This window comes from Aedes aegypti, chromosome 3 (assembly GCF_002204515.2).
Source record: "Aedes aegypti strain LVP_AGWG chromosome 3, AaegL5.0 Primary Assembly, whole genome shotgun sequence".
Taxonomy (NCBI): Eukaryota; Metazoa; Arthropoda; class Insecta; order Diptera; family Culicidae; genus Aedes; species Aedes aegypti.
In genome coordinates this window covers 8,694,406-8,711,317 of record NC_035109.1, presented here as the reverse complement: position 1 = coordinate 8,711,317, position 16,912 = coordinate 8,694,406, and the positions used below count along the sequence as shown (strand labels likewise).

The following is a 16,912-nucleotide window of genomic DNA, read 5'->3' as shown; positions in this document are numbered from 1 at the left end:
AACATTCTGCGTTGCACCAATCGAATGCTAGCATTAACATTCCTTGGAATCCAAGGGAGAACCTTAAGCAGGGTGTCTACTACCTGGAAAAACCTGGAAAACCTGGAATTATCAGGAAATTTTATTCAACCTGGAAAAAACCTGGAATTCTCAGGGAATTTTGTATTTTACAAAATATAACAGCGCGACGACTGAAGTGTTAAATTGAAAATTTCGTAACAATCATGAATAATTTAGAACTTTTCCAAAGTAAATGCGAAAATTCAACATTTATTTTAATTACCACAGTGATATGTTATACGGTCGAACGCGGTTACCCAGGGGCTTGATAATTCGTGTTTCTATTTCCGAAAAACATGGATCGGGATCCTAAAGTTTTACGGATTATTTGTATTCATTTAGATGGGTATATGTATATCTACTTAAATATGTAGCAGATGACCGTGTTAATGTTAAGATATTTTAAAGAATTTGGCTTTTATGCAGATGAGAACTGTATGATTGCTTGCTAATACATCGATAAACTTAGTATTGATTTTAAAATATTACCACAAATCCAAATAAAGTTTTACTATTGCGCCCATGAAGTTGTCTTAGTTATCTGAACGACCGATGGAAATGATGTGTACCATTCATCTGTACTAAAAATACTCTCAAGAAGTAGCATACTGATGTACTTGAAAGTTTCATTCAGTTCACGGAGCTCTAACAAACGAAATATAATACATCATCATTGGAAAATACAATTCATTTGAATAAAATTTAAGCTTTGGTATTGTTAGCATGTTCGTATTGTAATATTGGATATTGGAATCGCATCAGCATGCTTTAAATAATGTTCAGAGGTGTATAAATAGTAATTGAATTTAAAATATTTTAAAATTTGTCATTTGTTTGTTTTAGGGCCCTTTTCTTCACCTTCGCTTAAGCCGTAAACCACGTTAAACCCATATAATAAAACTAGATTTAAAACCTAAGTGGGGGTGAAAAAAATCATAGACATATAAAATTAGAGTATTTCTGGAACCTGGATTTTTTTTTTTGTAAAACCTGGAAAAACCTGGAAATATCAGGGAATTTCATTTCGGTAAACGACTAGACACCCTGTTAAGCATATTTTGCGACGGCTGAGGTATCAGAATCCCTCAATTCCAATAGAACATTGGAGGGTTGTTAGGACGAAACCTACATAAATTATGCATTCGATAAAGTGTTTGTGAAACCGCAGGGTATCCATCCATCCGGGAAAACCGGGAAAAACCCGGGAATTACAAATGACCGGGAAAAATACGGGAAATACCCGGGAATTTGGAGAACACCCCGGAAAAATATGTATTTCAAACATAAAACAACCGGTTTGTTTAAATTTTAAGTCGTCTGTTATCAGTACTTCACATTATGAATAATTTTTAGTAAGTAGGATCTTTGAAACATTTCTAGAAGGGTAGGTTTTCGAGATGAGTGTTAGATTTCCATTTTAGTTCTTGGTTAATATTTAATGAGATATTTACTGGAATCGAAAAGATAATTGACGAGTATTTGAAAGTTCTTTCTGAGAGATCACTGAAGTATTCGTAAATTGCTAATAAGACTTTTAGTGGATTCTAGAAAAGATCCTAGGCTGATTTTGCTTGAAATTCTTAGTAGATTTTTAGAGGTTGGCAAAATGCTAAGCCAAAAAAAGTTTGCATTTATTGGGAGATCTTCTGAAATCCTGGACAGATTCATTAAGAGTTCCCTTTGGCGGATTTCTAGGGTTGTTGATGATACTGATTCTTGATGAAGCCTTGTCCGGATTACTAATTTGACTAGTCTTTGATCAATTACAAAGCTATTATGAGGCCTCCGACGAGATTTTGCGTAGATTTCTGCAGATTGACAGCGAATTCTTTCAATCATCCAAAACAAATTTCGTAACTAAATCTTTGATGGATAAAACAATAACGAGGGCCTCTAGGTATTCTTGACCAGATTTTTGTTATGTTTTTGACAAGATTCTTGATATCTTGATCAAATCTTTTGAAGATTACTTGGAAATTGCAATCTTGGATTTATGTCAAAAGTTTCAGCCAGTTTCATAGGAGAACAATAACATGTATTTGTAAATATCGTCTCTGTAATTTTTTTTTCTTGGATTCAACATGAGTTTCATCAGATCAACTATTTCTCCATGAACTAGCCATGTCTAACGCATAATTCCTAAGGCATTCTAAAAGGAAATGGGTTGGCTATTTGTTTATATAATTCCAAAATTTCTCTGAACTTCCTAATTGAGTCCTAAAATGTTTAATGAATTCTTGTTCTTATTTAATAATACGAAAGAGCATGTTCTTGCGATTATTTTAGCAATTTTTCAAGCTCAAATAACGGATATAACATATTGAAACTTTAATTTTAAAAATAATTCCAAATATGAACCTTGACACTTTTGATCATGTTTGACGATCACTTTGTCGAAAAAAAAACGCCACACGGCTTTTAGTTTTAACCTGAGAGTTTTAACACTAGGGTTGTTCCTATCTGACATTTAGGAAGGGACACGGTAAACAAAATATACCCAAAATTTGAGTTTAAACCAAGGGGTCTGACAAAATCTCAAAAACCGTAAAACATGTTTTTTGGACTTACACCAACGAAAACCATTTAAATATTTAGTAAACATGTGTTTCTGGTCTAAGTCTTAGCGTTTGGTACTAAAATTAGGACAGGGCATTAAGACCCTAATCGAGGGGGTCACGATCTTTTAGATATTTCAACAAATATATTATATCTTTTGATCTAAAACTCTTTAAAAATTTTAACCAAAAATACAGAGCTATTACAAAAACTTCAAAATGTTATCCGCGAAAACCGCGACTTCTGAAATTCGATCCGCGACTGGAAGCAGAAGCGATCTGCGAAAAAAATAGTCAAATTGTCATCGAAATCTTCATGTCACAATACCCAATCGATTTTTCGTAAAAAATATTTTAACATTGTTGTGTAAACTTAATTGTTTTAACAAATTTCTGTGTTCTTTGATGCACTTTTCTTAGTACCGTAATCCAGGGGCGGCAAATTAATCACTATAACTTTCTGTTATATTATCCTTAGGAACTGAGATATTGTCAACCTAATTTCGGCAAACCCAGTACTTCGTTGATCTCTATCAGTGCATGTAATTATTTTTTTTAGGAAATAATAATGTATCATAAACCTAGCTTGAAAATAAATAATTGAAAATGGTCCACCGGGGCGAAATTGATTTTCATATAATAAAGTAAAAATAAGAATAATAAATTTCTCCATCTAATAGATGTGGGTCCCTAATGCAGAAAATGACGTTAAAAAATCATACAGCTTTTGCATCTGATCATTTTATTGTGAACTTTGGAAACTAGAATAATATATCTAAATGTAGTTTATTTACCTTGGCACGTTTTCCGAAAATAAACGGTTCAAAATTCATATACTTAAATTCTGCATATAAACTTAGCATCAGCGGATTGTTTAGTACTGACTTTTCCAACAGTATTGCCTTCACCGAAAAAACTGTTAATATTTCTGTGCAAAACTATCCTTATAAAACTAAAACTGTTTGAAATCTTGGCACGTGTAAAGCATCCCTAAAAGATATTGCTTTTTGATACCGACCAAATTCGCCAAATGACCCGGATTACGGTAACATTTCATTAGTCCGACAATAATTGACCAATATACAGTACATTGCATTATACATTTAAAGCTCTTTCGACGTTTAAAAAAGATGCGTGAATATTTTGACTCGCAGATCCTTTCCTTATCCCACTAACCCAATATCCTTTCCACGGAAACTGTGGATATGCAGAGGTATACTCGGTCTCTAGTAACAATGGTTGTCTAACATTATTTCCCTTCCCCGATAACCGTAAGGACGTGGCCGCCACTGTTATCGACTTTTAAATTATTAGCTTTCGGATTGTGCATTTTCAGAATGGTAGCAAATTGTTTAACTGACATTTTTTCGATATTATATCTAGATACACAATGAATCCTAACCATCTTAGCAAGTGCCTTCAGATTTTATATTCTTTAATGCTTTTTGTTAAATGTCGAATTACAGATGAAATGTTATTGCTTTTTATATTTTCCTACACCACATTTTTTACTTTCAAGAATCCGTCATCGTAATTATTACCATCATCGATACTTCACAAACAGTTTTTAGTTTAAAACTGAACTTATACGATGAAATTGTGTTCACTGTGTTTCAGTTGAAGAATTGAATATAGTGAATGCATTTTCTTTCGAGTAAACTTTCTTGATTTTAAACGAAAGTGACTAAACTATAAATTGCACTTTACAGCACTCAATGAGATGACGAGAGTTTACATTTTTAAATACAAATTTCCTAATCATGAACTGCACAACTTGTGTCAAAACAATTTATTGGCGATTTTTGTGGCATGATTTAGGAAATCCGCGATTTTCGCGACAGACTTGCAGTCATTCGTGATGTTTGCGCCTGGCCTGGCGAAATTCACGACTGTTGTAACAGCCCTGATATCGAGTCGCAGGATCTTTTTGTAATCTGTTTTTTAAGTTCTTGGACATCCGGGAAAAATCCGGGAATTTGAAAACTGATTTTGAATGGACACCCTGGACCCAAACCTTAGATTTTTTTAATGTGTCGGGTCCATAGAGTCTATAGTTGGTCTACAGCAAATCAGAGCATATTTAATAACTGTGAATCAGTGCTGCAATCCTTTGCACTTGCAATTTTGTGTTATGGTTACTTTGTGTGTTTTACGTTGCTGTTATACAGATATTGATTTTATTTTTCAGTTGATTAAAACTTTATTCCATTGGTATATTCCTGTTAAGACTTCCACTTCGTGGAGTAACAACCTTATGGAGGTGCCGTTTCTGAGATCATGTATCGAATCTAAATAATGGATGTTTCATTACTTCAAGCATCAGATTAATTATCTCGGGAACGGTATTATTTCCGTGCTAGGGGCTCTAACACACTTTGGCGTTTCATAGTGTTTCTTAAAAGAATTTGTCTTGGGTTTAGCTTTCCTTTCTACGCCGCGGCGTATCATGCATTTTGGTTGTCCAACGCACTACGGTGGGTTTAGACCGACCATTTGTTTTTTTTTTCTTTTTTTTATCCTTTTAGAAGTCCTTACGCTTTTGCTCGTTAACGCCTTGGCGTCATATGATGCCTTTTTGAAAGGTATTTGTACAAACTCTTCAACCTTTCCACAAATTTTCCGTTCCTATATTGTTGTTTCCTATTCCCTCCGACATTTCCCATCAGATAAATGATGAGAAAAGCGTCATAGAAGCTAGGCACAAATCTCACATTTGCAAGGGAACGTGCTATTTGAGCTGATCCCGGGGGGATCAAATCTACGACTCCTTATTCGTTAGATGGACACTCGAGAGACCCCGACGCTCGGCAGCGGAATTCGATTATCACAAAGCACATCGTATCATCATTTCGCAGTTTAAATTTCCTTTGGATGTACAGAATGCTTTGAGCCTCAAAGTTTGAGGTAATCGATTTCAATTCTCCGAGCGTCGGGGTTTCTCAAGTGACTCCGCAGTTTGTAGATTAAAGTGACCATCTACCCAGTAGTGAATCGTGGATTCGAACCCCACCGAAACACGAGGTCTCTTGTCACAATTTTAACTTTGAGTTGTATATACTTTAGTTGCGAACAACATTCAATACCGACGCCCGCCACGGTACAATCTGGAACGACTCATGCTACCGGAAGTCGCAACTGATTATGTGCAAAGCCTCGATACAGCGTTGCTGGATGAAAGAGAGTTCACCGAAGCCACTCTTGAGGACTACTGGAGTAGTGTCAAACCAACCAATAACAACGCAGCAGAAGGTGTCATTGGGTTCGTTGAAGGAAATCGACGGCACGATTGGTTTGACAAGAAGTGTCAGACGGTTTTGGACGAGAAGAATGCAGTGCAGGCGATGATGCTGCAGCCAGGTACCCGTCAAAATGTTGGAACGATACAAACAGAAGCAAATCCATCTAATCTGGGATAAAAAGCGTCGCCTGGATGAGTTAGGGTGCGAAGAGATGGAGCAGCTGTATTGTTCTCGTAATAAGGACGAACTTGATGATTGAAAGGTCGAAGTAGCACTACGATGAACACTTGAGTGGCGCAGAGGTGGAAGACCAAGGCAGCAGGAGAAAGGCTTCATCGGTACGGTGGATGAAGGAGACGTGCCAATTCCCACAATAAGTAAAGTTCAAACAGCTCAAGAGCTACAAAGCAGCTGGTAAGGATGGAATTTATTAAAATGGGCCCGGAGAGGTTGGCCACTTGTCTGCACCGATTGATAGCTAGGATCTTGGATACAAAACAGCTACCGGAGGAGTAAGAGGAGGGAATAATAGTTAATAATAATGTTCATTCGAAGTGGCCGGATGCTTCGAATCTCGGACATTGCCCTAAATCACCCAAAAAATATTTTTTCGACGAATTTGATACAAAATTAATTTAGAACATATGGTTTCTAGACGAAAAAAATGGAATTTGATCCAAAACACATTTGAAAAGGCCAGTGTCCGGCTTTCGAAGCGTCCGGCAATTCGATGCAACACGGTATACCCAACATACAAAAAGGGTGACAAGTTAGAATGTGAAAACTTTCAAGCGATCACCATTCTTAAGGTGAAACATCTCGGAATCCACAATGGCCGACTTGTGCCCCTACTCACGTCTTCAGAGGCACTAAAATGGAGAAATAGTTAACAAACGTTTCTGATTTTCTTATTTTAAGCTTTCTGCTAGTGCACAAAGTCAAAATAAAAAGTTCACTGTTGTTGGATGCTTTCTTCGCGAGATTTGTGCCTTTGGAGTTTCAGTGCAATCTTAGAAGTTGATTCCAAACTGTTACACCTTAACGCTGCCTATAAAGCAGATTTGTGGGCAGCCGGTTCCGTGGACGGGCGATCGACAACGGACCAAATCTTTATGTTGCGGCAGATCCTCCAAAAGTGTCGCGAATATCAAGTTCCTACGCACCACCTATTCATCGATTTCAATGCGGTCTATGATACCATTGACCGCGAAAAGCTATGGAAAATTATAGACGAGTAAGGTTAGACTAATCAGGGCAACGATGGATAGTGTACAGTGCTGTGTGAAGATATCGGACCCGTTTGAAGCACGAAAAGGACCTTGACAAGGCGATGGTCTTTCCTGCCCCTGTTCAATATTGCGCTAGAAGGTGTTATGGAACGGGCGGGCTTCAACATGCGGGGAAGATCTTCAACAAATCCAGCCAGTTCAGCTGTTTCGCTAATGACGTGGACATTGTCGGAAGAACGTTTCAGATGGTTGATAAGCAGTACAGTAGACTGAAATGTGAAGCAGAAAAGGATTGAAGGTAAATACGTCAAAGACGAAATATCTGCGAGCGCGATAGAGCTCGCATTGACAGACAGATAATGATCGACGGAGACTAGTTCAAAGTGGTGGATGAATTTGTTTACCTTGAATCATTGGTAACGTCGGATAACATATTCGAAGACGTATCATTGCCGGAAGTCGTGCTTACTACGGACTCTACAAGACTTTGCGGTCTGGTAAACTTCACCTCCGCACTAAGTGTATCATGTATAAGACGCTGATAAGACCGGTACTCCTCTACGGGCATGAAACGTGAACAATGCTCGAAGAGGACCTGCAAGCGCTAGGAGTTTTTGAAAGACGTGTGCATAGGACGATCTTTGGCGGAGTATGTGAGAACGGCGTATGGAGGAGAAGAAAGAAGCTTGCTCAACTCTACGATGAACTCAGTATCCAGAAAGTCGTTAAAGCTGGAAGAATACGACGGGCGGGGCACGTTGTGAGAATGCTGGACAACAATCACGCAAAAATGATGTTTACCTCGAATCCGGCCGGTACAAGACGAAGAGGGTGCAGGTGATGCAGGATATTGGAAGTATAGGACGATCGTGAAACTAATGGCAAGCAGCCATGGATCGAGTTTATTGGCGTGACATTTTGGCGCAGGTCATGTCTTGAAGGACGTAGGGTATTCAAAGTAATTTGGACAGACCGTTACGCGTATGTTATTGGGACATTTTCATTTGATTTTGCCGCAGATGTCCAAATTATATACGCGTAACGCTTTGTCCAAAATACATTTTTCACCACAGAGTCATCCAAAGCAAAAGCAAGCTTACGAAATTTAGTTTTACTGTTAATCACTTAAGTTCTTAAGTTATTTTACAGATTACGTGGAAATCTCAACGGCTGAACAGTTCGGTAAAGTAAATTAATGGAGTACGGTAATTTTTTACAGTTTTTATATAAATTCATCGGATTTCGTATTTTCTAACGGAATTACGGTATTTTTACTCACCGAACTATTCAGTTGTTCAAATAACAGTGAATTTCACGGATTCCGGTAATAAGAGCGTATATTGAGTAAAACTCGAAAGAGATGAAAAGGATTGGAAAGTATTCTGCAGAAAAAGTAAATTTTAAACGAGTGTGAGTGCAAACCTTTTTTTTTTGTTTTGTAAATAATCTCTTCTCGATTACTTTCTCGAATCGACATAAGTAACTTCCATACGGTTTTGAGAAAATTAATTCAGAAGAATCACACCCTGTCTTCTGAAACTTTTTTAAAATGAACCACCTTTTTACCATTTTTTCACCGTGTACAATGCTTAAATTTAGCATACAATAAGCTCGCATTCAAAAACTAGGGATTTCCTATTTCCTATTTCTCACACAAATTTCATAACAAAATGATAAGCCGTTTTATTCAGTTACTTGCGACATTTTTCTACCAGTTTAGTGTTTTGTTTTGATTCGTGGTTAAGTCACTTTGTCTCTCCATACAGCGGAGCGGTGAAAGTAGTGGTTAGGTTCAAAAGATGAAAATCTTACTTTCGTCGTCCGGAAACTAATCGTTCTAGAAGTGAAATTTAGAGCGAAACGTGTAGAATATCGTCTGCGAAACACGTAGAATCGATAAAGTAAGTTCGAATGCTCGTTTTGAAAATAAGTGGGGTGTTAAGGGATTATCTATTCTAACTTTTCTAAGTTATTAAACTCATTTGTTTATGCCGTTATGTATTTCAATATAGCTTTGGGTTCCGTGAAGTTAACCTGCATGGAAAGCTAAGGGATCTATTTCGTAAGTCACTGAATATCACCAGAAAAGACTTATCTCAAAGTTTGGTAAAATTGTTAGGAAAATGTAGATTAAAACTGAATTGGGGATACGACTGTGATATTTATGTTATAGGTTATGGCTTTCACTCTATTATGCTCAAAAACGGATTTTAAGTGTTCATGCCCGAAACGTCAGATAAAAATTAAAATCCGTTTTGAGCATAATTAATCTAAATATGAGGTTTTCATGATAGTATTTTCAAAAGTTGTTCCATCGCATTGGTGAAAAGTTTGGAAATAGGAATGGTTATCTTATATGAGATGGTTTTGGAGCTATTGATTTTTTTTAAACTACCTACGTCGTAGATAAACAATGATAATATAAGGTTATTCCGATCTCTTTTTGGAAAACTTTTACTCGTGGTCATGTGTTAAGTATTGTCGAGCATTGAGTACATTGTAGTATAGTGTGTACGATTTCCGCTTTATGTTGGAAACTTTTCGTTACGATTTTTTTTTTCGATTATGCCATTGGGTGTTACATGCAAATCCGTTATTTGGGGTGGTGCTTTATTGAAAAGACAAACTGAAAGCTTGTTGAAATTATCCCTTTTTTGACAAGTCATGACAAGGTTGCTCTGCACTATTCTAGGATACGAATACTGCATATAAGTATACAAATCTTTTCAAGACAATTGTGCGATGCACTTATCCTTCCTTCCTTTTCTGGCATTACGTCCCCACTGGGACAGAGCCTGCTTCTCAGCTTAGTGTTCTTATGATCACTTCCACAGCCAATAACCATTTTTGCATGCGTATATCGTGTGGCAGGTACGAAGATACTCTATGCCCTTGGAAGTCGAGAAAATTTCCAACCCGAAAAGATCCTCGACCGGTGGGATTCGAACCCACGACCCTCAGCTTGGTCTTGCGATGCACTTATAGCTTGGTTGAAAAAAGAATCAATATGTGTGAGAGATTTAGTAGGTAAATTAAAACGGTTAACGTTTGCAGGAGTTCCAATTTGAATTATATTGAAGTAATATTATCTTTAGATTGAACACATCATCGATATTGACCAAATTTTTTTTTTTGCTGTTGGCAAAATATAGTTTTACTTAAAAGCTCAAATTCCTTAACACCCCATTTTGCATTTTCGTCAAAAATCACACATTTTTATGATTATCTCAGAAATCTGCCATAGGATCATCTTAATTGTAATTGGCTTTTTATATACACGTCGGAGGAATGGTAGGACTGTATTTTGTTCAATTATTGACATACTAGAAGTTGCTCAAAATTTAGGTCGAATTTATTTTTCATCCCTTAACACCCCATTTTACGGTAACTCATCATTTTGGTGATTCCGAAAATCTCTCCTAAAACAGATTATACTTATACAAACCAACTAAGCTTTGAAGGTGTAACTGGGCATAACTTCTATACCGGCCCTATGATTTTTTTTTTTCAAATTTTGCCCAGATATATACAGCGAAACCTCCATGAGTCGATGTTCCCTGACTCGATATCAACTCATGGAACCATATTGAAAACAAAATTTCATAGTTACTATGATGATCAATGATCAGTCCTCAAAATGCTTTTCAAAACATTTCTTTTCCATGACTCGATGTTTCCATGAGTCGATGATCCTTTCAGATATCGACTTATGGAGTTTTGGTAGTATAGTCATAGAAATCGGCTGGTGAGCAAAGATTTGATGGACATTTTTTTCTTATTACAACGGCCTGGGAAGCACCGTGGTTTTACTTTCACCTTATTGGCCATTTTCGCCGCCTCCTCTGTTCCTACTCATACCTTCCTCCCACGCAGCTTAACGCTTAGACTGGTCCATTGTCATCCAAATAGAAATTACTGAAACGAAGCTTCGCACCGGCCCAATACGCCCTCGTAGTTCTTCCTGGCCTGCTGGTGGCATGACGACGGATGGTTGGACACGGTGTTTTGTTAGCTAAACATGTGATTAACGAGATCTTCACCGTTCCGCATGATTAATCTCCGTTTTCGTTTTCTTTCTCCTCCTTTGCAGCCTCGCCGGAGCGATTCAGACGAAATCCTATGAGCAATACATAATCGATCGGTAATTGGCGAAGAATCGAAGAATTCGGGGAAAAAAGTGAACCATCAAGCTCTTGAGTGCGGAAGGTAAAGGGAAGAGTTTAAGTGGTGGCTTCACGCGTAGCTGATGAATTGAGGCGTTTAGTTAGCCAAAAGGGGCCAAACGGTGTCGTGTGTGCAGCAATAGAGTGAAAGAGTGGGAGGTGACGACAGATTAATTATTCGTGCCTCGTAGAAAGTGGGTGTAGAGCAGAGGGAAGTCTGCGTTCTAACCTGCGGTGGTGAAACAACAACATCATAAACATCAGCAGCAGCAGAAGTAGTGGTAGTAGTAGTGGCAATAGCTTGAGGCAGCCAAAAGCAGCAGCAGCAGAAGTGGTGTAACGAAAACAACAGACCAGCCTCACAATGCGCGAATATAAGATTGTTGTGCTCGGAAGCGGAGGTGTCGGCAAATCCGCCCTGACAGTGCAGTTTGTTCAGGTGAGTGGGGATGGATTGTTGCCTTCTGGGAATTTTTATTGGATCGAAATGCCATCGGAATTTTGTTGGATGAAGGATTCGGAGTGGGTGGTTGCGATGTATGTATCTATGTCGAATACTTCTGGGAAGGAACAGTCTTTGAATATTGGATTTGCACTTTTGGTTGGTCTTTCTTTGAACAAATCATAATGGAATTGGCTTTATTTGATGGGATTTTATCGACTGTGGCCGCGAATAACTATTATGATCATGATAGCTTCAACAGTGGAAACCGGGGGCGCTAGTTAAATGGACAGAGTTTAAAGTTTTTTTTTGTACGAAACATTGAGTGAAATCCACTCAGAAACTACTCAGAATAGGATATACCTATCTCCTACATCTCTATTGTTTTTGCTAAAATGCTTTCAAGACTTTGTTTCAAGCCTCTAAAATCTTGTGTGGACATGTTGCTCAAAATTCCCTTCAGATTTTCAGAATATTTTTTTCTTGCAAATATCTAAGGATTCTCGTCAGAATTTATAAGCATTTGCTTTAGACCTTTCTAAGGATTCTCGTCAAAATCCACTAAAGTTTTTTCGACAGATTTCTCTCAGAGATCTCGTCAGCGTCCTCTGAGATTTCTCATCAGAATTCTCTCAGGTTTCTGATTAGAATTCACTCAGAATCTTCTCAGGATTTTCATCAGAATCCCCTCAATATTCTCATCAGAATTTTCAATAAAATCATCTCAGGATTCTCATTAGATTCTTTTCAGAACGCTCTTAGAATTCTTATAAAATCACTGAAGGTTCTCATTGAAATAGTCTTAGGATTATCGGAAGGTTCCTCTCAGAATTCTCTCGGAATTTTCTCAGGATCCTCTTCATAGTCCTCCAAGGATTCTCGTCAAAATTCTCTCGAACTTCTGATGGGATTTATCATGATTTTCTTCAGTCTATCATCAGGATACTCATTAACATCCTCGTAGGATACTCATCACAATTCTCTCAGGATTTTTATCAGAACCTTCTCAAAATTCTCTTCAAAATCTTCTCAGGAGAGAACTTCAAAATCTTTTAAGGATTCTCTTCAGAATCCTCTCAGGATTTTCTCCAGAAATCTCTGAGGATTCTCTTCAAAATCTTCTCAGGATTCTTTTCAGAATGCTCTCGGGATTATTTTCAGAATCCTCTCAGGATTCTCTTCAGAATCTTTTCTTAATACTCTTCAGCATCCTCTCTGGATTCTCTACAGAATCCTCTCAGGATTTTCTACAGAATCCTCTCAAGATTCTCTACAGAATCCTCACAGGATTCTGTACAGAATCCTTTCAAGTTTCGCTACATAATTCTCCCAGGATTCTCTACAGAATCCTTTCAGAATTTCTGTTGAAGATTCTCTTCAAAATCCCCTCAGGATTATCAAAAATCCTCTCATTATGTTCTACATAACCCTCTCAGGATTCTCTATAGAATCCTTTCGGGATTCTCTTCAGAATCCTCACAGGGTTCTCTTCAGAATCCACTCAAGATTCTTTTCAGAATCCTCACAAGATTCTTGTTAAAAATCTTGTTAGATTTTACATTAGAATCATTTTAGAATCCTTGTTAGAATTTTCGTTAGAATTCTCTCAGGATTCTCTTCAGAATCCTCTCAAAATTCTCTTTAGAATCCTCTCCGGAGTCTCGTCAAAAGCCTTATTGGATTCTCTTCAAAATCCTCTCAGTATTCTCTTCAGAATCCTCTCAAAATTATCCTCAGTATCCTCTCAGAATTCTCTTTAGAATCCTTTCAAGAATCTCTTCAGAATCTTTTTTTAAATTCTCTTCGGATTCTTTTCAGAATCCTCTCAAGATTCTCGTCAGAATCCTCTCTGGATTCTCTTCATAGTCCTCTCAGGATTCTCCTCAGAATCCGCTCAGGATTGCTCTCATATACCTCTTAAGATTCGCTTCAGAATCCTCCTAGTATTTTCTTCAGGATCCTCTCAGAATTCTCCTCAGAATCCTTTCAGGATTCTCTTCAGATTCTTTTTCAGGATTCTCTTTCAGGACTCTCTTCAGAATCCTCTTAGGATTCTCTCCAAAATCCTCTCAAGATTCTCTTCAGAATTCTCTCAGAATTCTCATCAGAATACTCTCAGGATTCTCTTCGAAATCCTCTCAGGATTATCTTCAGAATCTTCTCAAGATTCTCGTCAGAATCCTCTCAAGATTCTCGTCTGAATCCTCTCTGGATTCTCTTCAGAATCCTCTCAGTCAAATATCTCAGGACTATCGTCCCAAGATTCTGATCAAAATCTTTTTAGGATCATTTTTGGAATTCTCTCAGAATTCTGATCCAAATATTCTCAAGATTCTAATCAGGATCCTTTTCAGGTTTCTCATCAGAACCCTCATCGGAATTCCCATCAGAGTTGTCTTAAAATACAATGAAATGTGAAATTTAATTTATAATTTGAACTGTCTGTCAGCTTGGAGTTTGAACCGTCCGACTCGTGTAAATGTCGTAAAACATTACCGGAAAGACAGATTGACGATCGTTTTGCTTTTGCCGAACAGAAGTCTCCGTCTTGAACATTTTCACTATCGCAGTACTGGTGTTATTGTTGTTTATTGCCTCATGCCTTGTTATTACATCAAAATCGACGAGAGAAACTAGCCATTACTACTGCGAGCGATCAGGAAGAGAAACGGCCAGCTGTTTGGCTTCCGGACGGGTCTTATACCGTTTGCGGTCGTCGTCATTCGTCTTCTCTAAATATCATATCGCGCATTCGATATCCGTCAGTTCGTTTGACCGCAACTAAGTAGGCTTTGCCTACGCCGACTACGCATCGAACGAACTGTTGGGATTTTAGCGTGGTTAATTTTGCCTGCGCACAGCAGGCGCTGAAAAGAGCAGAGCGAACGCAAATAACGTAATAATGTGTGATTTTTGCAGTGAAGTTTAATTACTCAGCGCTAAAACGAGCTCCATTTGTACCATCTTCGTTGCTGTATGTGTAATTAGATGCGCTTTCTCGCGTCAAGGTTGGGAGTTTTTGCGCACTTTCGCTTTCGGTATACAACTGCCAGTACGGTTCCTCTCTTTGTGCGTGGAGGAACTCTGAAGTTGCCGGCTGCCTTGATTACGAAACGGTTTTACATTAATGAGATGCAGACTGCGGGTGTGCGCGCGTACCTGATGAATAATATTTACACATTGTTCGGTGTAATTCATTACGAAACGAAATGTAGGTAAAGCAAACTTTTCGAGCGAACAAGTTTTTTGACGATTCGGAGGAAAAGTTCTTTTGAATCGCCTACTTTAATCAATTAATATTTGTTTCACCTCAACCCCAATCAAGTTGACAAACAAACTCAGCAGGCCGCTGTTTCTGCTTCATTTCGAGAGTTTGTTGCTAAGCTTCGGAAACCACTTCCGTCGTCGGTTATGGGCCCAGCCAGTTGTTTGGTGAGTGGGTGGAAAACACGCTTTCGCGACATTTCGGGTTCACAGAATTTCCTTTCTGCCACCACCCCTCGGGACATTGATTTGCTAAGTGTGGGAGGCACTGATCATGCCTCTCACCGGGAAATTAAATTTACGAGTGGAAATTGTGCGTGGGATTGCAACCCATCAGCTTTACAGAAAAAAGGAAACAGGGGTGTAATTTCCCTTGGACAAATTTTCTCATGGATTGTGTGATACCGTAAAGGGCCCTAATACAGCGCATTTGGTAAAAAAATTGACGAGAAAAAAAATGAAATGGCCTATTTTAACGATCAACGCTCCGCCATCGTAATCATCGACATCATCGAAACTTCAAAAGCAGTTTTTCTGTTCAAAACCAAAAATTATTCGATGAAAATGTGTTCACAGTGTTTCGGTTGGAGAAAAGAATACAGTGAACACATTTTCCCGTAAATTTTCTTGATTTTGAACGAAAAAAACTGCTTTTGAAAATTTTAAAATCGATGACGGATCCTGCCCCCTTAAAGGTCATTACAATTGTCTTTGTAATAAACAAGTCTCTAAAAAGTCTATATACACAAATATATGCAAAAGTTTGGGTTCACAGAGTTATGGACAAAGCTCTTTTGTATGTTTTTGAGGGGGTGAACCCAAACTTTTGCACGGGAGTGTATGTAATGGATGATCTCTGAAGCCTCTATTTTAACCAAAATGGTACCGTCGGACGGGGCTACTTTTGATTCCAGGGGCTACTATGGACACTCACCTTTTGTATTTATTAGCAGCGTAAATATTAATCTGAGCAATTTTGTGTCTTCAGCACTTTTATTAACCAATATATGCTCTACCACTAGGCATGATTTTTTCTTGGAACAACATCAACAATAACAGGATAAACAAGAAAACATTTCAAAAAAGCCCGAATAAATATTCACAAGGTATAAAACATTGGCTATACAAACATTGTTTGAATTTTACCCATGTCTTGGAAACTTATTGGGAGCATCACAAAACTATCGAATCGTCATGTTTCATTATAATCTTGTGATTTGTTTTGCTTAAAATTGTTGTTTTATTAAAATAATTGATCAAAGGTCTTATTTTTGCGACTTTTTTTTTATTATAATGTTTTGGTTTGTGTATTTTACAACATCAAAAATATAAAATAAATGTTTGTAAAAGTGAATAGACATAAAACACATATATTTCAATACGTACCAATGCCAAATTCACAACATAATCTCTAAAAAACTATTTTTCGTCATAGTTTACATGAATTTGTAGTACAGAACAGTTGCATCCTTCAAATGCCTAAATTAAACTAATCTTAAGCCAGCTCTAAACTGCTAAGAAGCTAAAACCATATTACAAAAGCATACTTACTTCTTTACGATCTTGCTGAACTTTACTTCATAGATTGCCTTTTTAATGAAAATGACTTACTGGTATTAAATTAGTTACCGGTATTAATGTGATCCTTCAACATATCGTTCATATAACAGAAGAGAATTGAAAAAAAAGAGTTTTTGTACATAACTCATTCATCATCGCAGTACCTAGTAGTTACGTCGTTCGTTTTCTGTCAACTTGAAAATCGAGCACTCGTAACTGATAGTTCCAATTTAAGAGGAAGTTGAAAATTTAAGTTTCATACTGCAAATTGAGAATAGTGAATGGCATGTTTCGTTGAAATTTGTTATATATGTGTAATTGATTCTAGCTTTGCAATTTTCTACATTAAGTTTATCAATGAAAAATGTTCCATAACATCACAGTGGACGACAATCTATGA

General features: G+C 37.6%; 1 protein-coding gene across 2 annotated transcripts in view; it reads left to right on the top strand.

The window, feature by feature from the left end:
• LOC5571900 (ras-like protein 3) overlaps positions 1 to 16,912 on the top strand; it is a 116,905-nt gene that overhangs the window by 11,986 nt on the left and 88,007 nt on the right. For both annotated transcript variants that reach the window (XR_002502058.1, XM_021852588.1), the window contains exon 2: positions 11,174 to 11,685. Coding sequence is in view for 1 of the 2 variants with exons in the window: in XM_021852588.1 (XP_021708280.1) it covers positions 11,611 to 11,685 (75 nt within the window). In the remaining variant the exon portion in view is untranslated. The remainder of the gene's footprint in view (positions 1 to 11,173; positions 11,686 to 16,912) is intronic.